This window comes from Tympanuchus pallidicinctus, unplaced genomic scaffold (genome assembly GCF_026119805.1).
Source record: "Tympanuchus pallidicinctus isolate F22 unplaced genomic scaffold, pur_lepc_1.0 scaffold7, whole genome shotgun sequence".
Classification (NCBI taxonomy): domain Eukaryota; kingdom Metazoa; phylum Chordata; class Aves; order Galliformes; family Phasianidae; genus Tympanuchus; species Tympanuchus pallidicinctus.
Window position 1 is genome coordinate 5,441,133 of NW_026294791.1, and position 25,079 is coordinate 5,466,211.

Sequence of the window (25,079 nt, forward strand, 5' to 3'; positions counted from 1 at the left end):
ATATTCCATGAGCAATCAGAATAATAGCATAAGTGTTGGTTCAACCTCATTGCAGATGACAGTGCTTTAAGTTTGTCAGGGAAGAAGTCACATGGTGTATTCCTTCTTGGTACATGTACTGTATATGACTACAGGAACATGGGAACGAGGACTTTTCACTCCTGATATTGTGTTAGTCACAAGGAATTATATGCTTCCTTCTTTTCTTGACAGTTCCATTTTATTTCCTAGCTGCTAAAGCTCATTTTTTTTTTCCCCTTTCTTCTGGTGCTGAAAGATAGTTTGTTTTCCGTGCTGGGAATGCTACTTGGTTTTGCAGTGATGTAAAGAGAATCAATTTCCATAGCCCTTGTACCTTTGGCTGACACTAGAAAGCTGTATTCAGTTTCAAATTCCTTTTCACTTCAGCTGTGAAGATAAGGAGCAGTTGTCCAAGACAAGCTGTCAGTTTGAAGGAATGATAAAAAAGAGGTATATTCTTTTTGGTTTTGTATGTCTTCCAGACACTTTAAGGGTCCTTCAAACCAATTACATTTGCAGAGCAGTTATTAACCACAGAATAGATGAGGTTGGAAGAGACCTCTAGAGGTCACCTGGTCCAATCCCTCTGCTCTAGTAGGGCTACTTGGAGCTGGTTGACCACAACCATGTACAGATAACTTAAGATCTCCAGATGGGAGACTGCACAACCTCTCTGGGCAACATGTGTCTGTGCTCAGTAAAAAAAGAAAGTATTTCCCAGTGGGCATAAACTGGGACACACAAGGTTCTATCTGAATATCTCGTCACTGGGTACCACTGAATATAATAATGTTCAATTAAGGCATGTGATTGTTGTCTTTTAATTTGTGTCCCTCCTTATCAAAGCATTTGTTTACTAGGGAGCTGAATGGGTGGAATTGCTCGGAGTGACAGACTAGAGATTTTGAAGATATTGGATGTTGTTTTAAATCAGAATTCTTCAGGGGGATTTTCAATAGATATTAAAGTGCTTAGAAATGATGTTTTGAAGAATATAAAACAAACAGGGAAAAAAAAGTACCATAAAATAAGGTCATTTTTACTTGATGCTGTCATCTGTAGCAGTTATGGAGCTCAGGTATCTGGTATAGAACTTTAGGAAGAACATGTATTAGGACAGACTCATGAAAAATTGTTTTGCTTTGATGTTGGTCAACTGAATTTTGGCTACATCAGTGGAATGTTTTTTTCTAACATAAGTGGAGATGGAGGGTGGCACAAAAGTATGGTGAGAGCATTTTTGAGAGCCAAGTCAGTATGATTCCACCAAGTGATAGTAGTCTGTTGTGCTAAAATGCAATTGGCACTACAGCCTTTTCCATCCTGTGTAAAGACATATATTCTTGTTCAAAACATTGCCAACAGAAGCATCATGAACATCTTTTTTACAGTCTTTTGCCCTACTTTTATTAGAGAAAGGAAAAAAAAAAAATACTGATTATGAACAAAACCACAAAAAAGACAAAATAGGAATGTCTTTGAATTACTATGCTTTCCATTGGACCCCTTTTCCTCCTTTGATCTATTGTGTTTGACCTGCTAAATGGCATTTTAAGAATAGACTTTAATAGGCATAATACTTTCATACTTCATTAATTGAGGCTTTGAACTTAAATTAGGTCAGAAAGAGGCATCAGGGGAAGAACCAAAAGAAATGGTCAGAGGTAGGAGACTGGAAAAGCAATGAACTTTTATCTTCACAGGTAGAATTGACAGAGAACTCAACCAGAGCAGATTAAGTAATCAAAGGGAGAGGTATTTCCAGGCTGATGTGGAAATTCACAAGCTTGTTTCTAATAAATGGATGATTATACATCCATTTTTATCCTTGGAGTAATTACTGCTTTTTGTTATTATTATTTTTTAATATAAATTAATTACTTGCTCTTTAGTTGTGACTGATAACAAAAGAATGTCTCTCTCTCCCATCTTCCTTAAGCACTGAAATAATTTTCTCTGAACTTTCTATCTGCAGATGCAATCATACCTTTTTGTTGCAAACAGCTTCAGACCTGAAACTTGGGAAAGATTTATCCGTATCAGCTGGCCATCTATTAAAAAATATATATCTAGATTATAAGAATTATAGTGTTACATGTTTATGGCATGGATTACTCATATTACAATAACTTTTAAGTGAGTTCTCTGAAATATTTTTGTTTTCTAGAGCTCTATGAACTTTTGGTCCCTGGTTTCTTAATCTCAATTTTGACAAAATATATCTCCCATGCATGCAGTTAACAACTACAATTGGTGTCTTGCAATTTCCAGTATTCAGTAAGATTAAATGATTCATATAATTCAGTGGTTTGATCTTGCAATTTTACTCAATGATTTATTCCTGTTCACTTCAGCACAGCCATTTGCTGAATAGATTGGGCATCTCTCAGGATAGCAGGAGTTTCTTTTAAAGAGAATTTTGTTATGAGAAATGAGCAGTTCTTTCATAACCGAGCTGTTCCCCAGTCTGAAATATATGGGGAAAAATCAGTTCTGACCAAATTCCCCATACCTACTTTTGAGTTTTAAAGTCATCAAAGCTCTCTTTATTGACATCTAGATTCTATTTCTTGGCGTGAAATAATTTTTTCTTACATTTTCTGCATATTTTTGAACACTTGAATATTTGAACATCAACCTTGAAACATCTCTCATTGATTTTATCCAAGCAAAAATTTTCACCTGAACCAAATTGATTGCGTGGGGGCTACTTCTGCTTCAAAACTCAAGATAGGGATATTCTGTTCTCATCTGGAGGAGGAGACTCCAAATTTAAAATGCTTATGTGACAGGAAAGCATTTTACTGTGCATCTCTAATGCTTAGTGGTACACCTTTGAGAGAACAATAAATTAGCACTAATAAAATAAATGTTTTCAGTATAGAAAGAGTTAAAAAAAAAATCTGAGTGGTTTTACTCTACTGAAAGGTTAGAAAAACCGATTTGTACTATAGGCACTTTAATTATGAGAATAATTTGACTCTTCTGCCCTTTTTTAGAAGATGGAGAAACAATTTGTGGATTACAGACATTTTCCTCTACAGCTTTTCTTCATTTATCATTGTTGGATTCATGTGTTTACTTGATTAGAAATACAGTGGTATCACAATTCAGATGAACACAATTATGATGAAACAGCTGTGCTTTTAGAGAAAGGGGAAAAAAGACATAGGACTATTTGATCTAATCTAGTAATAGCTTTCTCACTGTCTTTAATTCAAGAAAACTAAAACTGCAGCTCCATGAAGGTAATATTTCTCTAATTTCTGTCTCTTGTATTCCATTTATATAGCAGATCTTACAGAAGTTAGTTCTCCTAAAAATTGTACTTTCCTATCACTACAGAACATTAGTTCTTTTACTGTTCTAACTCCATCAATTCGTGCTTAGGAAAGAATCTGGCCCTGGTTCTGTTGATGCTGCTATTTCTGAACAGAGAGAAAAGAGTCTGTGTAGGCAGCTTCATCTCAGAACTCTCATGCTATCCCTACCTTTCAGAATACAAATCTGCTTATTTAAAATACAGTAATCCTGCAACTGCTTTCATTTTCTAGCTTTAGTTTGAAAGTTGTTCTTGTCAAACACGATATCTTGCAGTGCTCTGAGATATAACACCATGCCTTTCCTAAGTCTGTAGATTGACAGTTTGGGTCAAGTTTTCTAGGCTAAGAAAGGAAAGTTACTTGGTTCTAGCTTCAGCTCCAGGGTAGAGACAGCTGGCAAATGTTAGCCATTATCACTAGGCAGCTCCCCACTGTTGCCTCTACCTTTCTGCTTCAAAGCTGGCATAAATGATGTAAAAGATGAGAAGTGGAGTTGAATTTTGTTATTGCTGATCCTACGCTATAGGCAGCACTATGTTTGTGAGCTGGCTAGATGGGTGAGTCAGCTATGTAGTATTAGTTCATACAGTCTTCACTGAATGGTAAACTTTAAGATGTAGTTCAAGGATTTCCTTCCATTCCACGTGTGTCTGCTGTGTAGCTTTAGTGTGGTTCAGAATTAGTTTTTAGATCTGTGTTTTTAGCGCCTCTTCCATCAGTGTGTTTGCAAGCTCTTTCCTGTTTTGCCAGTGATGTTTTTACTCCAGAGTGTATTAATACTGTGTCACAGAGAGCACCTGATTTGTCTGCTAACTCAACTCCTTCCACGAATGAGTCAGACATAAGCTTGTTAAGTTTCATTTGGCTCTATGAATAGCTGCAGTATACATTTACATGCATATTTGGTTGTGTGTGGGAACTGCTGAGTCACAGCCTAAGCCACTGATTGAGCACCTGGGGAATGGACCTGGTCAGCCTTGGATGCACAGGTGAAGGCAATTCAGCTGTGAGACCGGAATGGGTGGAGCCTGGCTGCAAATCTCTGAGACCTCGTTTAAGGGCTGACTGCATCTGGGGAGGGATCTTTGGTGGAGCTTTCTCCTGCAAACCTGGAATCTTGTGATACAGGTGAGCAATCTTCTTCCCTTCCCTTATAGCACCTTTCTATTGTGCTTGTCCTTCTGTCAATTCCCCTCTGGTGAAACACCCTTTTCCCATTGTATTGATCTGTCCAATTGCCATTGGTTGATTCAAGAATTGAAGATAGAGTAAAATTTGCTTTTGCTTAATCATATGGCTTTCTAGTCTTTGAAAAGTACTATGTTCAGCTAGTTATTGAAGTGGATGCTAATTTGTTTCTAACGATGAACTTGGTACCATTCAAGAGAGAAATTTTTTGGTTTGCTAATGGTATTTCAGACCAGAATAACTTGAGTGAAACATCATTAGCGTATAACAAAAATACCAGAGGTAGATACAAGGGTAACTAGGCTGCTTAGTGTTGATCTCATTATAATGCTCTGCTCCATTGTTTTGTTTCAATGTAATATATTCCATTTCATAACTGTTTGGAATATATGCAGGCCTGATTTTCCGTGCTTTGTGAGACAAACTTCTGGAACTTTGAAATGGTCTTGTCTGATTTTTAATATCATACCTAGGCCTTCAAGTGACTTCTTTCTTCTCTGGCATGCCCTGGGGGATATGTGACTGAGCACAGTCATGAGTCTATGTGGTTAGTTTAACATTTAAATTGGCTTGCAAAGAGTTTACACCTTCAGATTTGCAAGCTGTAGGAGATCAAGTCTTAAGTTATCAACATAATCTCTCTCCATGCATCAATGCTTATCTGTTAAGGCAAACTCCTATTTTCTCTGTAAAGCAGACAGGCTGCAAAGCAGCTAGTCTCATGCTATAAATTCAGTGCTGCTGTACAGTTTTCAGGACCTGCTGGAGGAAAAAAGTAATTTCAGATCTCTGCATGATGACAAGTAGTCTCAACACGCCAGCACAATTTTGTTTGCAATTTTTTTTTGGAGCAGGTAGTCATGAAGAACTAGATGTAAACTAATCTGCAGCCAAGAATATTTACTTTTCCTCTGTAGCTTTCATTAAAAGACCAAAACATTTGTTCTGCAGGCTAGAATTCCAGGTGGAATACATGCCACGTGCTCAATCATAAAATGTTTGCTAACTTCAGAGAGAGTATTCGTGTGCTGAAAGCCATGTACCTGTTCACATTTCAAAGCCTGCATTTGTAATATAATTCTCTTTAAATTGGCAATTTGTTAAGAACAGCACCAACCCCATATTGTTCATAACACTCAGGTGTCTGCTCAGACTTCACACTGCAGAATTTCTTAGCTCCTACTGAAATAACATCAACAATTACAGCCTCACTGTTCTTTGACAGAAACCCTTTGAAAATCTTGTCAGCAAAAGTTATTTTTACCTCAGCAAAAACACAATGTACAGGTCCCCTGCTCTTAACCCTAGGATGCTTTAAGAAGAATCTAGTCCTGTCCAATTGCAGTGTTATTGATGAGGGAAAGCTTTTCTTCCCTTGCTTTGTAATGCCTTTAATCTCTTCTTTAAAGAGATTATTTGTCCATGTAGAATGAACTCTTTCCAACTGGTCATTGACATGACATCTTTTTAGGCTTTCAGTACTATATATATTACAGTATAGGGAATGCAAGACCACACTTAAGCCCAGCTGTCTATTTGAAGTTTGTTGGAAATATCCAAATGATTTTCTAGGACAGTTTCTCTGATAAAGCAGATTTTATTTGCAGTTGCAATGGCAGGCCTCCTGCAAGCAGGAGAGCCTCCGGAAAACAGTGTTCCATCTTTTATCCCCTGTTGCCCACCGCTGATCTCTTTCTCCCCTGGTTCCACATTGGCTGAGTACTGCAGGTTCACACTCTTTCCTGACGCTTCACCAATCATGCAAACACCAAGTAGACACAAATCTTTGCCGCCCAAACACAAATGTCTTAATTGTTTAATTGACTTCTAACAATTGCTTTCTTAACAAATGTTTGGTTGTAACTTTTCAGATGTCAGTTTTACAACGTAAAAATAGGCATAGCCTCAATCGTTTAATTACCCCCTAACATTTGTGCCCTTTCACACTGGGTCATTGTTCTGGTCATTCATCTGTCCTTGCCTAGAGATAAGCTCGGAATGAGGATAGAGGGCAGTATCTTGGAGCCTGTCTATGGCATCCTAACATTCCCACAAGGTGGGACAGTTCTGCTTTGTGTAAAGACCCTGACTCCTTGAATGTTTATTAAATGTATTTTGCTTCTGCCAGTCTAATGAATGACCTTACAATATATTTCCTAGTTCAGAATACTATACCCACATCGATTAGAACATTCAGAATCTATTGCAGCTTTGTGAGAAAGTATTTGTTAGGTAATTCGGTAACTGTGTTTCTAAAATATGTTACTAACATGTATATGGTATTCTTACTTTCCACATCAGCTATTTCTAAGGATATGTTACAGGTTAATTCTTTAGATCAATTGCCCTTTTCAATGTTCAATGCAGAAACAATACTTTCACTTTCCACAGGTTGGACATCGTGAATCGAAATAAAGAGGGCTTAAAATGTCTTGCAAAGCACAATCTGAGCTCATCAGGGCTTCAGCTAATAGAAACATCTGTTCTATGGAAAATACTTCTGGTTCTTGCTTTCTGCTAACAGCGTGTTAGAGCACTGTGTTGGCATAAGTGGACAGAAAAGATAAATAACTATAATCATAAGAGCTCCTTTCCTAATAGTTGGGTTCTTTGTCCCAGCACACTGCTGGCCTAGTCTGATTCTGCTCTTGTCACTTTACTTTGTAGCAGCTGTCCTGAGTGATTGATGTAAGCATAGACTGAATGACTGAATGGATGGTGGCATCCACTTTCCTCTCCATCAGAGGAAAATAGAGACATGTTCACTGCCACTTGCAGCGATTTCCTGTTCTGAAGCTATGCTCCAAGAGAGAATTAGCTGATATAGCTTGGAGTATGCTCATTAGTTTCAATATAACTGAACGTTTCCATCCTCCATTTTTCCCAAAGAATCTTTGATTACAAACTGTCTTTTCATTTCTTTCCCATTTTTTCTTTCTTACGTGATCTCCTTTTTTTTTTTTTTTTTCTCTTTTGTACTTCTGTTACTTCTTCCTTTTGTTTTCTCACATCTTTTTTTTTTTTCCTACCACCCCCAACTAAAAATTAAAACCCCCACACCTGACCCTTGCATTCTTTCAGGGAAATTCAGCTTGCTTTGTACTGTACAATCTCTGCCCCTCAGAGCCATTCTTCAAACCGTAAAACATCTCCAGCCTTTTTCTTCCTTAGGCCAGGCTATGTCATGTGTCCAAGACCTCAGAAGTGAGCAGCTGTTAAAGCATGGGATTGTAATGGACTCTGAGATCAATTCTTTTATTTCCAATAGTTCTTCAGTACTCCATTTTCCCCCTTTTTTTTTTCTGCAAGCCAGTGCATGCCGTAATGCTTGCCTTTGATTTCAGCTGAAGACTGTTTGCATGCTGAAGAGCTATTCCAGCTCATCATGCCATTATAAGTTCGTACCATGGCCAGAGCAATTAAGGCTTATTTATGTACTCGAGCCCTGACAACTGCATGGACAAATACTGTTTTTGCTACTTTAAAAAGCATTACAAAGCACCAAAAAGGCTTTCAATTATCAATAGCGCTGCCATTGGACAAGACCGGCTTCTTCCTGAGTTTAAAAGCAAAGGACCTGTACATTGTGTTTTTATTGATGAAAAGAGTTCTTGCTGACAAGATTTTCAGTGGATTTCTGTCAGAGAACAATGGGCTGTAATTATTATTGTTATTATTTCAGTATGCACTAATAACCTCTGCAGTGTGAAGTTTGAATAGGTGCCTGAGTGCTACCTTTGAAACAAGGGTACAACTAAACATTTGCAACATTGAATAATATAGCATTATGCAACAGTCAAATGTTTGGAAAATGTGCTTCATAGGAAAATGCTAATTCTCTAGTGTTTGTACGTGCAGCCGAATCAGATGGTGTTATAAATTCCAAAATAAACTTAGAATCAATTATTGGAGGTGAGAGTAAGTCTTCTAAGCCACAGTGCTGCTAAAAGAAAGCAACTGCCATCCCAGATAGGCTCTCGTCCTCCAGATGTTCCGATGGCTTTTTATGTTATCTGATAATCCTTATTGGATGAAAAAATGCTGAGATCTTACAGCTTTTGGAGAGTTTTTACAGAGGCTTTGTATTCTGTTACTTTTAAGTTTCATGGATGTGTTTTCCTCAGGCCCTTGACAACTGACCTTCCAGTGAAATGTTTGACCTTCATAATTAGAAAAACATACAGTGAAGTTGGTTTGGACGAGACATATCTATTTTTTGTCCTCTTCCTAACACATGCCTTAAATCACTCACACACTTTTTATTCTTTTTCATTTAGATAGTGATCAAAATATGACAACAGAATTTTAGATTTGAGAAATATTCCAGCTGGGAAATTCTTGTTACTGTGAGCCTGTTTGCTAGAGGTATGTTAACTGGCTTTGTGTAGTGTTACAAACTGGCAGTAATTTGAATTGGGAATCAAAAAGTTGCTGATGCAACCTTCTTTCTTGGAAGGGCCAAATAGAAAATATTTGGGGATAGCAATAATGAAATTAAAAAGTGATTAAATTTTAAATTTCTGTTTTTTGCATTCTGAAGGTGGTGAATATCAATTCAACTGGTCATGTTTTCTCTTCTGCATATTCTCTCTTTTGGAATGTGAAAAGACAGAGCGCATTCCTAATTCTCAATAAAGATGTAATTGACCTGCTGTGATTTTGAAAGTCATAATTCATCTTTTTTCTTCAGGATGATTTTCCTCACAAGTTCTGTAATATGAGGTCTTATTTCTTCAACAGAGACAGTAGAGTCCCAGGCCTTTACTACTTTCCCATTGGGGTCTACCAAGTATTTCCAGAAGTTCCAGGTTGGTTCTTCTCCTGTAGAATCTACAGGGAGGGGGGGAAAAAAAAAAAAGGAAAAATGAAAGAAAGTCATGTTAACCAGTTCTTCAGTTCTTATTTGTACCAATCTGATGATTACCAAAGGAAGGAGGAATGTCAAATCAAAAAGAGGGTGTTCAGAGTGAATGTTAAAATGGTGTCTGACAGGGAGATTTAAGTAGATATTAGTCCCCTGGCAAATGATGGAAGCACAGTCAAGCTTGAGACAGACAGAAGAAAGGACTGTAGTCATGAGAGAGACATGTGTATGTTACTCTAAGGATAGTTTAAAACAGTTGAAGACTGAATTTGGGATATAAAAAAAAAAAAAATCTAACTGCACTGGGAGCAACAAGTTGTTTGCTTATCCAGAATTTTTCCTCCACAAACACCTGGTATTATATGCTTCAGAAAAATGTTTCAAGAAATGCTGTGTGAAGAAGTAACAAGGTAAAGGTTTCCTGCTAATTCTCATATACTACTCTCTCACTCCATGACTATGTATTCATTTCACTACAGAGGTATTTTTAGCCTTTACTGCCTTTTACATATCTAACGAAATGTTCGGGATTTTGAGTAAGACAAGGAGTCTCATTACACTAAAGGCACAAGTACAGACCCTACAGACAAATTAGCATATTTTTCCACTGATTATACAATAGACAAAAATCTCATATGGGATCCAAAGATATTTCAGAGTATTCTCAGTATACAGACAGGCCTACGTGGTTGACTGGTTGTTAAGCTGCAGTAAACCTAGTGACTCCAGCAGCTTCCCTTTGTGTGTGGGCAAACAGGGAAGGAATGCAAGCTTCATGGTCACATCAGTAGTGACAACCTCAAAGGGAAAAACAGAAATGGAAAAGCATGAAGAGAATTAAAGGGAATTTTTTTCTAGCAGAAAGAGCTACCTGGGGGGAGGATTGCTTTAGGTAGCCAAAAATAGTAGTGGAACTCCCTTAAATTTGGTGATGTATGGGAGAACATTGTGGTGTCGGAGAGAATAAAAAGTGGCATGGTTCTTGGCAGCTTGTGATACTGTGTCATCTTGGTCTTTATTATAGGTAATTCCTGGAAGTAATTTCTTTAGCATTAGATAAAGGCTGTCATTTCAGTCTGGCATTTAAATGGTATTTTAGAGTGTTCGTTCAGTGAATGAAAAAGCGTCTTGATAGAGAATATTCTGCTTTACAGTGTATTTTGTAAGCTGCCTGCCAAGAATGAACAAAGCCTCTTCAAGTAGCATTTAGCTATAATGCAGATCACAACTGGAAGAACAGTACAGTATGGCTGTTGCAATGTTTGGTAAGGAATGAGGAAGGAAGTATTCAAGATTAACTCTTAGTGGCTGGTTTCACTTTTTGGTGAAGAAGTAAATCATGTAGGCACTTTGCTTCTGCTTATCCTAAAGATCATTAGCTGAATCTTTAAATCCAACCTGCAGCAGCTGTATCACAGGAGAACCACTTAAAAGATTACAAAGTGGAAAAATGAAGATCAGGTGTTGCATGCATGTAGGAGAATATTTCAATACAGAAGTGACTAGCTCTTACTGGGCATTTGTTATTGTAGAGTTCTTCATCCCTTGAAATATTTTTTAAAGGCTAGACAAACCTGCTGTAGTGACATAGAAGTCCTGCCTTGTGCGGGAGGATGGACTCAATGACTTCTGACTATTCTGTGCTGTGGTGCTGTGTGCTCAGTCATAGGCATTCTTTTTAATCAGAGAGTATCCTGTGTCAGGAATTCTACACTGGGGAAACATTGCTGTTCCAGATTACTCACCAATTAAGTACTTGAAGGCAGGAATTGCACCAGCTCCACTGACTGCAACTTTGCTGAACATAGGAAAGGAGGCACCGTAAGTCTTTCGTGCAAAACTCTCTATTTCTTTGTTGGTGTCTGGTTCTTGCTGCCCAAACTGATTGCATGGGAATGCCAGCACGTTGAAATGATATGGGCCGAGGTCTTTCTGTAACTGTTGTAAGGCCTTGTAGTGACTATCTGTAAACCCACATTCACTTGCAACGTTGACAACTAATGACACCTGAAGAAGAAGAGGATGAGAGATTAAAAAATGCTGCACGTGTCATTTTTCCAACAAACAGGCTGGGATGCAGCTCAGTGTCAAAAAATGAGATTTTCTGCAGAACTGTGACTGAACACTCATGTTTGAAACTGCATTAAATCTTGTTCACTACAGTAAGATTTAAAATATGTATTTCTCTTACGAATTACCACTGGGCAACTGTGAAGATAATCAACAAACTATTAAGTAATCTTAATTTCCAGTTATGGAGAGCCTACTCTATGGAGAGCTGCTCTGTTCTGCATTTTGGATAGTTTCTAAGCATTCTTAAGAAGTGACCGTTCAGCTGAGCAATACTCAGTTGCCTGAAAGAAATCTGCAACATTAATGGTTGTTACTGATTGTCCATTTATCTGTTGTGCAACATCTTTTCTTGTAAAGAATTTAGTACTCAGATAGAGCTGGCTGATCCATTTATCACTGCCAGTGTAGATGTACTGGCAATGATAAATGGATGCACACAATTTCTAGGTTGTCTACTCATTTATGACAGAATAGCAACATATGAAATATGAAGGTTACTGCCCCAATTACAGATCCAAAGCAGTGAAGAATGTGCCCATTTTAGAGTTTTCTCAAGAGTAGAATAAAGCTGAATATTGCAGACCTTTTAGATACAGTATGTTTTTGTTAATAAAAGTAGCAGTAAGCAGCTTACGGTGCATATAACTATACTTTTTACATATAACTACATTATATTCTTTTTTCAAACCATTCTTTAAGAGTAATCAGCCAATGCAAATATTATACCACCTAGTTTACACTGAAACCAGTGGGTTTCTACAGATGATACATCAGCCTAGAAGTTGGTGCTTCATTTTAAATTGCAAAAAAAAAAGTTTGAATTCAGTCATCATGGCCAGTGTGTTCCCCAGTATTGCTACACCAACAGCAGCTATTCACATCGATCTTCCTGCAATAGTTAGGAAGCTTCATGGAAGCTGGCATGTTGGCTTCGTTACTGTCAGTGTGAGACAGCAGTGCTGAAGGGCCCAGAGCAGCAAAAGGGGAACCTGAAGCCTGGACGTGTTAATTGACCTGATCCAAGTTACACAGCAAATACACAGCAAAAAAAGTAAAATATATATGTACGTATATATATATATATATACGTATATATATATATATATATATAGTCCTGTATTTTTCATATATATATATATGAAAAATACAGGACTACTAATAACAGTTAGTCTCAAACCCAAACTCTCAGGTAAAAGCTCATAATCTGGGTAAGATATGGAATGATAGGGTGAAGTTCCTGTAGGTGCAGGAAGCAGTAAAGAGAAAGCTAAGGTGAAGTTGGCGTTTATAATTTCTTATGTTAAACATCAACATGTTGTGCATTTTCTGCCTTGTATAGGTATGTGGCTGTATTTCAAGTGTTTTCCGAGCAGCCCTATTTGTTTTCCCTGGAAAACAGAAAGGTGATCTTCTAAAGTAGAAGCTGATGCAATCTTTGTGTTGTAGTGTGTCAACAGAATACTGAGCAATCCCTCTAAACTTGCACATGAAATACTATCTGGAGCCATCTAGCTAACTTTCAAAGCACCGAAGTCATTCAAACTACATTTAAGATCTCTACTTGAAAATTTAAATATATGCCATATAATTAAGGATTTTCTCTCCTCTCTGTTTCCCATTCCCTCTCCTCTCCTCTCCTTTTTTTGTTTTTGAGGAGACACGATGATTTTTTGATGCATTCTTGTCATAAATTGTATTCGAATAGAATGATTATTTAAGAGCCTTTACCAAGCTATCTCTTAAGTGTTTCTGTCTGGTACCACAAGTGATCAAAATGTGGTAACTAGTATTTTTTGTTTACTTTTAATAAATAACAGCTGTTCTTCTTGTTCTCATTAAGAGATTGTACTTTGACAACTATTAATGATTTAAATTAAACTCAATACTCCCTTTGACTTTTCTCCCACCTTAGGCTTTGAGAGTGCAAGTCAAGCACACCACCTAGTGTGCAATGCCAACAATTCAACTGAACCTTTCAAAACCAATTTAATCTGAATTCTATATAAACTGTTGTCTTTTAATATTATCCTTTCCTTAGGAAACCTGTGCATTCCAGTAGTGAACTCATCTATTCAACACTGCAAATTCAGATCTTGGTTTACTTGATGTTTACACAGTGTACCCTAGAGGTTTAAGAATCTGCTATCACCTTTAAAGTATTTCTTTGTGGATCTTTTATCAGAAATGGTAGATGCTTATGTTCTTAACTGTCCCCATCTGGCTGATGAAAAGATCAGCTACAAATGTTAAATTAAGCTGACTCAATTGTTACCTTCATGGATTAAAGTAGCAATTATTATAGCAATTATTTGTACAGTAGTTAAGTATCAATATCCAGTACTTATACATGTTCCATAATGCTGCATTCTCAGACTGCAGAGAGCTACGATGCAAGGTGCCTGGCATTGCTTTCCACAATAAAATAGTGCTGTACGTTGTAGCAGTGCCTAGTGCTTTAGAAGATTATAGTACCTTTGCTTCAGGATTCCCAAAGAACTGTCCTAGCAGTGCTATATTGCACCCCAGCACACTGTATGTATTGTGTGGTAGGCAGGAAGGCAGACAGGTTGGTACTGTTGTACCAACATCTGGATGAGTATAAATACAGCAGGGAACAGCTGATGTGAGCTTTCTAACTCCCAGACAGATGTATTTTTGGAAAGAATACTGCTTCATACTTAGAGCACGTCTGATAGAGATGATAATTTAAAATATAAACTTTCTTAAACTTTCAGGTGTTCTGGTAAAACAAATCTTATCTGCATCCCATTGGTTCTTTTCAACTGATCATCACTATTCCTCATGTTTAAAGTAGATGGAGTAGATGGTAGTCTGGACAAAGCATAGCATGATCACCTTCTCATGCAATGGAGTAAAACAACCAACTTTTTGATCTACTGCACTTGTGGTACTTTTTTTTTTTCAGTTGTAGTATTGCTCTCCTCCTCTGCTTTCAGGTAGGTATAGTACCAGACCGGATTTGTAGCACATACGTAAACTTCTAGCATTCTGCAAATGGTATTTCTTATATCCCCACAGGAAGAAAAATCTTCCATCATCTCTTTTTAATGTTTTTATTCAAGTGGAGGACAGGTTATATCTGTACATATTTACATCAGGAAAAAAGAGTATTTCAGAATTGTAAGTAGTACTTTTCTTATTTACTATATGATCAATGGTACTTCTAATTTGTATCAAGATGCACTTGAATGGAATGGAAGTTGAATTAATATCAATCAGCCTCGCTTTTTTTCCTGGTAAGAGCAATTATCCCCATGATCTGAATACATAATTTAGATTAATAATGAGTTACTGAAGAACCTGCAAGTCATGAATTGCACTGTTTATTTCTACTCAGCATGGCTCTTGTGTTTTTAGGATTTACAGACTTTTTTTGATCTCCTTTGGAAACCTGATTTTTTTCAATTCTTGGTTGGCTTCTAGACTACAAATTAAATAATTATTTAAATAAATTAGCTGAATGACTGAGCTGAAGAAATGCTTCCTCTATATCCGCCAGAAAGCTTAATCCTGTTAAAAGCTGGTTCAGCAATTAGCAGACTTGTTCCAAAGGCTAACTAGTGCCACGCTCACTTTTTATTACCAGCAGCACATACATAGCACTGATATATTACTTGTGCTCTTTTAGTTGCTTCAAAATATTATGATAAACCTTATGTTAATATTACTTATCTAGATTTAAGAAGGTTTATTCTAAGAAATAAGTGTTTAACCTTTGTTTCCTTGATACTGAACTCTGATGACACAATGGCAGAAAGTGGAATGGCTCATTATTATGAAGTAATTTAAAATTCTGCATGTGCATTCCCAAAGAGCAGTTGAAATGAACACTGATCGGATCTCTGAATGCCAATCTTTTGCTCCACATAGAAGCTGGTCATCACCTGTTTTAGAATGCGTTCTTCCATAAGGCTTAGCAGAGATCAAGGAGGAACACCGCTGATGGTGCTAACCTTTTTCAAGGTGTGGCTCAAGATCTCTCCCTTAGAAAGCCTGTTACTCCTTGAGGATGGTGTGCTGTCATAGCACCAGTGGAGACAGAGATGCACGCACTAATTCTAGTGCAGCCATGAGATACCAGAGCAGGCTCAGCAACATGCTGGGGTGGGGGCAAACAGCCACAGAACTCAGCAGGGTGGCTGGAAAGAGTGCCTCCAGTTTCACCCCTTTACTCCTTTCTATGTGGATTCTGGCTCTGAAGTAAAGCTACAGGTGGTATTTGCTTATTCAGACAGATTAGTAAATGATGTGTAGAAAAAACATGGCCTTGTGACAGGTTTTATTGACAGAGACTTTGGAAGGAACTCTTTATAAACAAAGCAAATATTGCATAGACTGCATGTTTTTCCGAGACAGATATTTGAGTGTGCATTTGACCAGTTCTGCTCTGTCTTCTAACCGAATTGTGAATGGAGGAGGACTTTGACCAGATAAAGTTTAATGCCTCTCATTTGGTTTAAATCCACCAGTATTTCTCTTTACTCAGCTGTTCAGGAAAATATATTCCTCTTTCTATGGGCCCTCTTTTGTCTTCCTGCAAATGTTTTAGTGACTCACCACTGTGGACCAGTGGGCACAATAACCTGAGAGAAGTAACTGAGGAGGGTGAAAAGGACAGTGGGAACACAGAGCTGAAGCTAAGAGTGAAAGTGAAAGCAGTGCCTGCCTTTTTTGGTAGCATCACATAAGATGCTCCTCTTGAGTGCTAAGGATGGAGGCTGTGGGCTTTGCGTTGTTTTATTTTCTCTAATTTCTGAATCTATCTGCAAGAACTTTATGCCCCTTTTCTTATTCTAACCTCTCTTTACTCTTACTGAGACTAAGCATCTCAGATTGTCAAATGGCTGAAAAACAATCAGATTACATTCAGGACAATTGTTTTTAAACTGGTAAGCTCTGCCTAGAACTCATTAACGTAACATTTAAATGAAATTTAAAGACATCATAAAAAATGTTTTCTTGCTCATCTTGTTGTTATCCTAAAATCAACAAGTAGAATGTAGCGTGATGAGCTGCATTTTCACAATGCTCTTACACAAAAATAACTGTCAATAAGTCATTCATCTTTTACCACTGTATTACTTATGGTGAAATGTTAACTCCATTAACCACTGATTAGTTTTATCATTTTTAATGCAGAACTTTAAAAGAATGGAATCCATGAAAAAAAAAAAAAAGAATTACTAAAACTCATGCAGTTAAAAGGCAGAAATAAGTTCCAAAAGTAATATGTACAAAGATAACGTGCTTTAAGTTTAATAGCTGCCATCCAGTGCAATTCATCCTGCTGCATAAAGGACAGGCGTGCAGGCAAACGCTGCTTGCCACGTATGCAGGGAGCAGCGTGCAGAAGGAACACACTGACACACAGAGGTGAGACCTGCAAACGCTTTATTTAAAGAGTGCAAAGACCTACGGAGCGATATCAAAGCAAGCACGGGCAACACTCCAGTTCAAGAGTTGCAAATGCAAATCTATCTGCATGCATCGGGTTAATGTCCAACCTCTCCCTCCCCCCTTTGGTTTCCACAGACATGCGAGGAGCGTGCACTTACCGAGCCCCTGTATTTCTCCAGAGATACTAGTTTGCCCCTGATATTTACAACTTTAAAAGTGTAAAAATCAGTCTCTTTCTGCTGAGTGGTGGAAAATGCTAAGAGCAGGAGTGCTGTAATTGCAAGGAGCATGGCTAGAGGAATGAGAAAAACTTTAGGGAAGGAAGAGGAAGGCTTGTGCTCCACACTGCCCTCAGGATCTAGCATGCTGCACGACCAAGCTGCAAACACTTGCCACAAAAGCAAAGCCCTGCCGGAAAGAAGAGACTGCTGCAAACGAAACTTTTGCAACAGTCTGGATATTGCAAAGAGCACAGAATCATAAAATCCTTAAGGTTGGAAAGCACCACTAGGATCATCTAATTCAACCATAATTTAACAGAGTCTGTGTCTATGCAAGACCTCATGGGCAGGTATTTATGGAGCAGCCAAATACGAAAAGAGAGTGTTTCCTTGCCGTAGTGATGTGTCAAGTGAGGCCTTTTATGGGTACAGCCTGAATTGAGTGCTAGTTCTTTGGCCCGAGAGTAGCAAGATGGTATGCATCTGTGGAATGTCAGATGAACAGATTTTCTTTAACTATGTCCTAGGAAAATAAGGGAGTTCTGTGATTTTTTCTGATGGACTTGCAAGAGCATTTTTATTTTTTTTTTAGTATACTAACTATAAGCATCTAGTAACTGGTGTAATGTCAGAGGATATCAGTGGCTTGGTTGCTAGTGGTTACTGATACAAGTGCTCAGAGCAAGAGTCATGGCATACAGTCAGCAGAAATTGAGAATTACAAATATGCCATGCATAGAACCATGTGAAGTGGAGCACTGCTCAGGAGACCTTCAGGAACTTCTCTGTGAGGACTTGGTTTGCAGTGACTGACAGGGTGATGTAGGAGGTAGAACATTACCAAGGAGCTTTTAAGAAGCATTAAGAGCTGAACGTGTTACCAAAGCTTTCAGGTTTTCAGAGCCACACCAATGCCTAAGGATTAATGTACAGATGCCACTCTTGGGTTGTCTACAAGAAAAAATACCAATTTCAAACATTTTCTATGATGTCTGCTGAGGGAAAAGAATTTGTATATGTAAAGTAACAACCGTTAGAAGGCATTTGATGGTCACTGATTTCTTCTTGGACCAAAAAACTGTTCCTCCATGCCTGACTCTGCTATTTCTTGGCAAAGAAAAGCACAATGTAGAGATTTACAGAAAACAATTTAGTACATCCAAGGCATATTGGAAATCCATCTTTTGAAGAGCAAATCACATTTTGGAATAATCTGTGTTGGCTTTTTGTTTTTTTTTTTTTTTTTTTTTAAACTGTGTAGATTTTTTGGTAGATCTTTGACATCTTGATTAAATTTGGTTAGGTGGTCCAAGCATAAGTGGCATTACTGTAAGGGGAAAATAACCTTGGTTAGATGAAAGATTTAATGAGATTATTTAACCAGTTCAAATTTTGCATGCTTTTCTGTATTTCAGCTTAAGCAGACATCCAGCATCAAGAAATCATGTAATGTTCTACATGGATGAAAAGTCTTTCATCATGCTGTCCATAGGGAAAATACATTGTGCTGAGAATCTGAAGTTCTCATCTCATCTTCACAGGTAAGTTCTGTATTTCTGTGTATTTTCCTACCTGTAGCACTGACCATGAACCAAGTGCAATTTCCTCACTTTAGAAACAAATCACCTCAAAAGCTTTAGAGAATCTCTGAGACAGCTGAAGGTGCAGATCAGGGCTTTAAAATGCTTTATGCTTTTAAATAAAGAAATTAAAACTAATTAATTCCAAAAACAGTTTTAAAAAGTCATTTCAACAATGAAAATAACTTTTTTTCTTTTTTTCCAGAAAAACAAGAAGAAACGTTCAGTACACGTTTTCATTATTTTTAGATATGACTATATAGCAGTTTAGGTATGGGACAACAAATAAGGCATCATGGTACAAGCAAGGTTTTGCTCTGGAAAGGGACTCTATAAAATCTGCTTCCTCCAGCCTCATCTTTACTGTCTGTTTTCTATGCAAAATTCACTTGTTTTCCAAGTTACATTTTCTCTTACAATCTCAGCCAGAATCTGAAGGGTTTTGATCAGTGGCACTGAATTGCAATTTCTTTAAATGATGGCCAGCTGGCAGTGAAATTCAACTTCCTCTTTTACTGCCACGTTTCTTTACTATTCCCTGCAATAAAATTCTGCAGAGGATGCAGAACTGTTTCTGAATACACACAGTGACTTGGTTCTGTAATGATTAAGTTTTCATGGTAAAATTGCACTAATGTTTTCTATTCAAGTCTATCCAGGTATTTGAACTAAATTGTTGAAAGAATCTGATATATTCTAATAAAGTTCAGCTAGTAGGAAAAATGCCAGTCAATTTTGCAAACTGGTGCCTGTTTGCTCAGTAGCATGTCTAAATATTGATTTAGGAGCACTGCATCCACCAGCAAGTTAAATTTAGTTATTTCTACAATTTACTTTTTGACTTACCAAACCTAATCAATATCTTTGTCTAATAGGGCTGATTTGAAGCCACCACCCAGCTGACCTCAGCTGCCATCAGACAGCACTGCAGCACTGCAATTTTTGTCACTGCTGACTGGATTAGGCTCATGTTCCTAAGGGTCTGCTCTGCACAACCTCCCAGAAGCAAAACGGAGGCACCCGTTCTTCATTTCGTAAAATTTGAGCTTGAAGTGAACTAGGAAAAAGCAGATTAGCCCTAAGGATTCCAGTGAATTAACAATACATTTCAAAGGTACATCTTGCCAGTATTCATAGCATCCAGAATTACACATTTTGCAATTTTCATTTGCCTACAGACTAAGCTAGTGTTTTCAACACTATTATTTATTTTTAATAATTTCCTTTTAACCTCTTCCATAGTTCAACAACACTCTCTTATACCTCTTGTTTTTCTGGACAGGCCTCCTTACCCAGGGTTAGGCAGTGCCAATAAGGTGTTTCCCTGCCAAGAGAGATAGCGCTGTACTGGGTCCTTGAAATATTTGCTTTATTCAAACACTTGCCAATTCCTTTAGGTCACTCTGCAGCACTGCCAAGAGCCCAGCAGGCCAGCCCTTCTCTCTTGAGACCTGCCCAAGTGCCAGCAGACATGCTGGCCAAGGTACTGTCCCTTGGTGTGGCCAGAGATAGCTTCGTAGCCAAGGCCAGGGAGCTGGGGTCCCCTTTCCCCCAGCATCCCAGCGATGGGAAAGGCCTGCAGAGGTTGAGCTTTATGTGGAGCTTGCATTCCTCCATCAAGTATCAGTGAGCAGAGCAGGGGAATGGGGAAGGATGGCTTTGAGGCCCAGGCTGTGGAGAGGAGCAGATCCTCAAAGGACCGAAGTGCATCATAGAATCAGCAAGGTTGGAAAAGACCTCCGAGATCACATAGTCAACCTACAAGACCGCCTACCACCGCTATTTCCTCACTAAAACACGTCCCTCAGCACCAATCTAGACGTTTCTCGCACACCTCTACCAGCTGTTAAACCCCGCAGGTCTGCGCGGGGAGGGGGCGGGCGTTCCCTCCCGGCACGGGAAAAAAAAGAGAAAATGGGGAAAAAGAAATAAAAATGGGGGTAGGCTAGTGGAAAAAATGGAGCACTTGCTTCCCTCACTCCCCTCTGCTGCTGTAGCGTGCGGGAACAGCCGCAGAGTGGGAAGCGAGGCTTCAACCCCGGCAGAGCGATCCCGAGCAGGGCTGGCACGCACCGGCCCGTGCCCACCACCCGCCGGCCCGGCGCTCCCCGCCCGCCCGCGTCCCACAATGCACCGCGCGGCTGACATGGCGGCCGGGCCGGACTGAGGCGCTGGCGTCGGGGCCTCCAGCAGCCGGAGCCGGGCATGGCGGGGGCGCAGCCCCGGCACCCCTAGGGCCGCAGCCAGGTACCGGGCTCCGGGGGCAGCCGCCGGCTCCGGGGACATCACTCCGAGGAGGAGCTGGGCGCGCTCTGCCCATTCCCCCCGTGCGCGGCGGGGGTAAGCGGGCCTGGGGGGCTCGGCGGGGCCTCGGCACCCTGCACGGCACGCAGTGCCCGGCACTCGGCGGCCCGCGGGGTGCTGGTGGCGGGGTCGGGGTCGCTGGGCGCGGCGTCGGGGTTGTCGCGGGGAGCTGGGGCCGTATCCCTCCTGGAGCTGGGTGCGTGCAGGTTGTTGTTCTTCTCGGCTAGGATTAAATACATGCTGGGGGGGGGAGGCAGGCCGTGCTCGCCAGCTGTGCCCCTGCCTGCGGTTACTCGCCTAAACCGGAGGTTCTGCTTTCTGTGCGCGGTGGTGTGCCTGAAACGATGCACATAGATCCCTCTACCTCTGTTAGGGCTCTTTTGTTGGCTTATCTCGTGTACAAATACGTAAGCGACTCTCGGGCTTTTGCAGTAGGTTGCAGTTTGCCAGTTGGCTGAATGTGTCACATTACCTGAGGCTTTCTGGCTTTTAAAGTTGTTTCTAGGTCTGTCAAAGGAGGACGAGCTGGTTACACGCAGAGAAACAATATAATCAGATCCAGGCTTAGGTTCTAGGGAGGGACTGGGGTGCTAAGGTGATAGTGGCATCTGCGTAAGAATCTATTAATTGTTTCTGTTTTTCATGCTATCTGCACGTTACTTTGTTTCCTGAACGGTAGCCTGGGTTTAAGAGTTGTTGTGTTTGTTTGAAAATAGGAGGTGCGTGTTCTGTTTTTGTTTGACAAGTGCTCCCGGTTTGAGTAGGTGCTTATGCATCGTCTGACCCCTGATGGTTATGACATAATTATTTCCGTGACAAGAAAAGCAACTCGGCCATGGAAATGTGACTTAATTACAGCATCTGGCAGAAGAAGCTATATTAGGAGTGAGAGGTCTGCTTTTCAAACATTGTTAGTATAGTGAGCTTTCTTATCTTTTTCTATTTCACTTCTGTGATAATTGCTTCCTAATTTTTTTATTTATTTTTTAAGATGAAATTGGTTTCCCATCAGATCTGTGTGGGAATATATTCCCAGAAGATATGTGGGGAGAGATAGGAAAGTTCCTTCTGTTCTCTCTTCTTGCATAGAAGACAGCTGGGGCTTTTGTCTTGTACTTGGCGAGCACAGGAAGAAAAACAGCCGGATGCCACAGAGCACCTGCACAATGCAGGGCATTTACCTGGCCCTTGCTGTGGAGGGAAGTGCTGCTATGGGGAGAATGGGGAGAAGGATTTCCCTGTGTTCTGTCTGAAAGCAAGGTGTCCCAAGAGAGCTCTTCTTACATTTCTGGTGGATCTGCTTGTCACACTAACAGTTTTAGTTGTGTGTTCACATCGATGCCGGGCTGTTCAAAATTTTTCCTACCTGAGAGTATAGCTAGTTGTAATGCTTGCTCCTAAATTTCACAAAGTGTTTCTTCTTAATTAGCTTTATTTCATTATTGTTTCCACCTTAATAATGTATTACTGATACTGACTTGTTCCAAAACCTTGTAGAAAGGAAGGTCCTGCATTTTGCTTATCAGGTTGATTACAGAATGGAAACCATCCAGGGGAATCAATGCTTCTGGTGCTTTGGGCACATTATCAAACAACATACGATATAATCATAAGTTGTTTAATTGTATGTAAGTGATAGATCAATAATTCTTTTAGCTTTGAAGTACTAAAAACCTATTAACTAAATTTAGTAATAAAGCTTATGGTATTCAATTTTACTTTTGAGCAGTGATGCATATATAAACATATACGTAGCTGTATGGACTGGATCTCAGATCTGATAGTTTAGTAAATCCTTGGGAAAAAAAAAGAGTCAGATGTTACTAGATAACTTATATAATTGTTATTTCTGTTGCGTAAAGGCAACACTGCTGGCAAGATGTAACTTTTGAATTTCAGTTTTTGGTGTCTGCAAAACTTGATGGAATTCTGGAATTGATTTTGTGTTAGGAACAGTTACTACTCAGTCTGTGTGCTCACTATATGAGTGTATACTTGACAGCTTTTCTCAAGTCATGGTTTTCAGCATATTTCTTTCAGGAGTGAAAGCACGGGTTACCAGGAAAGCAATGAGAGGGATACAGGTAGCAAATCCATTTGCATTAGTGAATTAGTTTGTGAAGCAGTTTGCAACTGGTGTGAAGCAGTTCAAAGAATGTCCTAAAGGATTAGAAGTTGGGTGAAAGGATCAGTGTCATTAAATGCAAGAACCAGATAAACTTCTATGCTGAAAATACGTAAGGTTGTATTTTTATTTAGCACAAATGGAGTTTTACGAACAAGGTGGATAGACTGGATTTAAACATGTAGCTACAGTCTAAGCCAGCTTCGTGATCAGTTCAGGCCTTCAGAAGCTACTCGAGCCTCTGAAAGGCTTTACACATATGTAGTGCTGTACTGTTTTGCTTTTTTTCCAGCCTCCTACCCAGTGTTGGTACAAATGTGTTTGTTTTTAAAAGTGAGAGCTGAATTGGTTCAGTTTCCTGATCTGGTTACAGAATGTACCTTACAGTACAGAGCAATGTTTGAGGCAGGTGGCACCCCTCTTTTGGCTTCAGTGCTTCAGCTGATTGTGGAGCTCTAGTGTTTTTCAAAAGTTAAAACAATTATTGCAGTAAAATTGAAGTCAGAATCCAAACATATTGAGGCTTTCCAAGTCCTTATGTGAACTGTAAAAGGAAGGAGAGAGAGTCCAGCTCGACTGCACAGCTAGTGGGACTGAGAGGAGGGCTTTCCTGAGTTAGGGATGGGAGTTGGTGGCAGTGATAGGTTCAGAAAGAAGTTCTTGGCATCTGCTGTTGTTGGCATGCCTCTTTCTTACCTTTGCAGTGAGCCACATCTTGCTATAGGAAAGACAGTGGGTGTCAATGTGAATAGGAGCTGGCTGGTAACAGGCACATCATGTCTGGATTTCATGTCTTACATATTCTGCTTATTTAAGGATTTGGTTGTGGGGTATTTATACCTACAAACATCAGCACTGTTTTGTATAAAACAAAGCATTTCCCGTTAGTTCAGTTGTTCATGGGCACTTGTCTAATTCAGACACAAGCTCACTACAGTTCTATATGTAAGCTTGCTTATCTAAGGAGTCCTTCTTAGAAGAAGTTTCTAATCCTTCATGGTAACATTAACATCAGAGCTTCGTGCTCATCTTCCCTAGGCCCAAAGCTAAAGTACTGCTGTGTCTGTGTTATGTTTAATGTTATGTGTGCTGCCCTGCCTTCCTTCTGGATAGATTTTGGAAGTACTCTGCTTACAAGCTTGAATCCTGCAGCTTCTAGAGACTGGAGGCTCTGAGACTGCGTAGATAGCACTTACATGTTTGTTACTAAGAATACCTGTGGGTTTATTGCTGGTGGAGCCTGAGGCGCTTTAGTGGTCAGTAATCTTCTGATAGTTTTAGTTCTAAGTAGTTTGGAAAAACACCAGGGATTGATAACAGTTATGTCTACTTTATCCCAAAACAAATATAAGCATGTGATTTTTCTTCTTAACTATTGGCACAGAACAGGGGAATGATACGTGTGAGTTTTCAAGTGGAAAAAGGGGCCTGAAGCCATAACCAGTGCAGAGAAGACTCATTCCCCCCTTCCCTTCTCACTAGGACATTGGCACTGTCTGCAGGAGGAGACATCACCTGTGCTGCAATATGAGCAGAGCTGTGAGACAGCCTGTCCTTTTGTTTCTGTCCCTGGCTGCAGCCTTTGTTTGTTGAATTTCACTTTATTTGTGTTGGAGGTTCAGCTGGACTGTGTTGGGAGGCTGAGGTTAATCACCCCTGTAGAGGCTGGCTGGGAAGATTTCAGCTTGTGGACAATCATAATGGGGCAGATAAAGGCAGCTTTCAGATAAAAATGTCAGGGCTCTCTATCTCAAGGAGGGAATACTTTACAGAATGAAGGTGATAACAGTTATGTTTACAGTACTTTCTCTATATATGTTTAATCTAGTTGTCCCTGAGGAAAAAAACAACAAGACCACAAGAGACTGTTCATTTTCCCTTTAGATGCTCTTCTACACTCTTGTAGACATCTTTGGACATTTGAGTCAGTTGGGAGCAAATTTTAGAGCACATTTAACATAA

At 39.5% G+C, this 25,079-nt stretch overlaps 1 protein-coding gene across 1 annotated transcript; it reads right to left on the reverse strand.

Moving 5' to 3' along the window:
- Window positions 1–1,402: 1,402 nt before the first annotated feature.
- On the reverse strand, window positions 1,403–17,278 carry GPX7 (glutathione peroxidase 7). The gene is made up of 3 exons (XM_052666572.1): window positions 17,046–17,278; window positions 11,142–11,403; window positions 1,403–9,362 (listed from the first exon to the last, which is right to left on the reverse strand). Exons 1-3 carry the CDS (start codon window positions 17,250–17,252, stop codon window positions 9,199–9,201), a joined length of 633 nt encoding a protein of 210 aa, XP_052522532.1. The 5' UTR covers window positions 17,253–17,278; the 3' UTR covers window positions 1,403–9,198.
- Between the last annotated feature and the right edge of the window lie 7,801 nt (window positions 17,279–25,079).

Bases quoted from the DNA above. Each gene is read 5' to 3' on its own strand.
- GPX7 (XM_052666572.1), bottom strand. From the start codon at position 17,252: ATGCTAGATCCTGAGGGCAGTGTGGAGCACAAGCCTTCCTCTTCCTTC. The intron at 11,404-17,045 runs GTAAGTGCACGC...CTTCTTCTTCAG, and splicing joins TGGAGAAATACAGGGGCTCG to GTGTCATTAGTTGTCAACGT. The intron at 9,363-11,141 runs GTGAGTAATCTG...CCCTCCCTGTAG, and splicing joins TGCCTTCAAGTACTTAATTG to ATTCTACAGGAGAAGAACCA.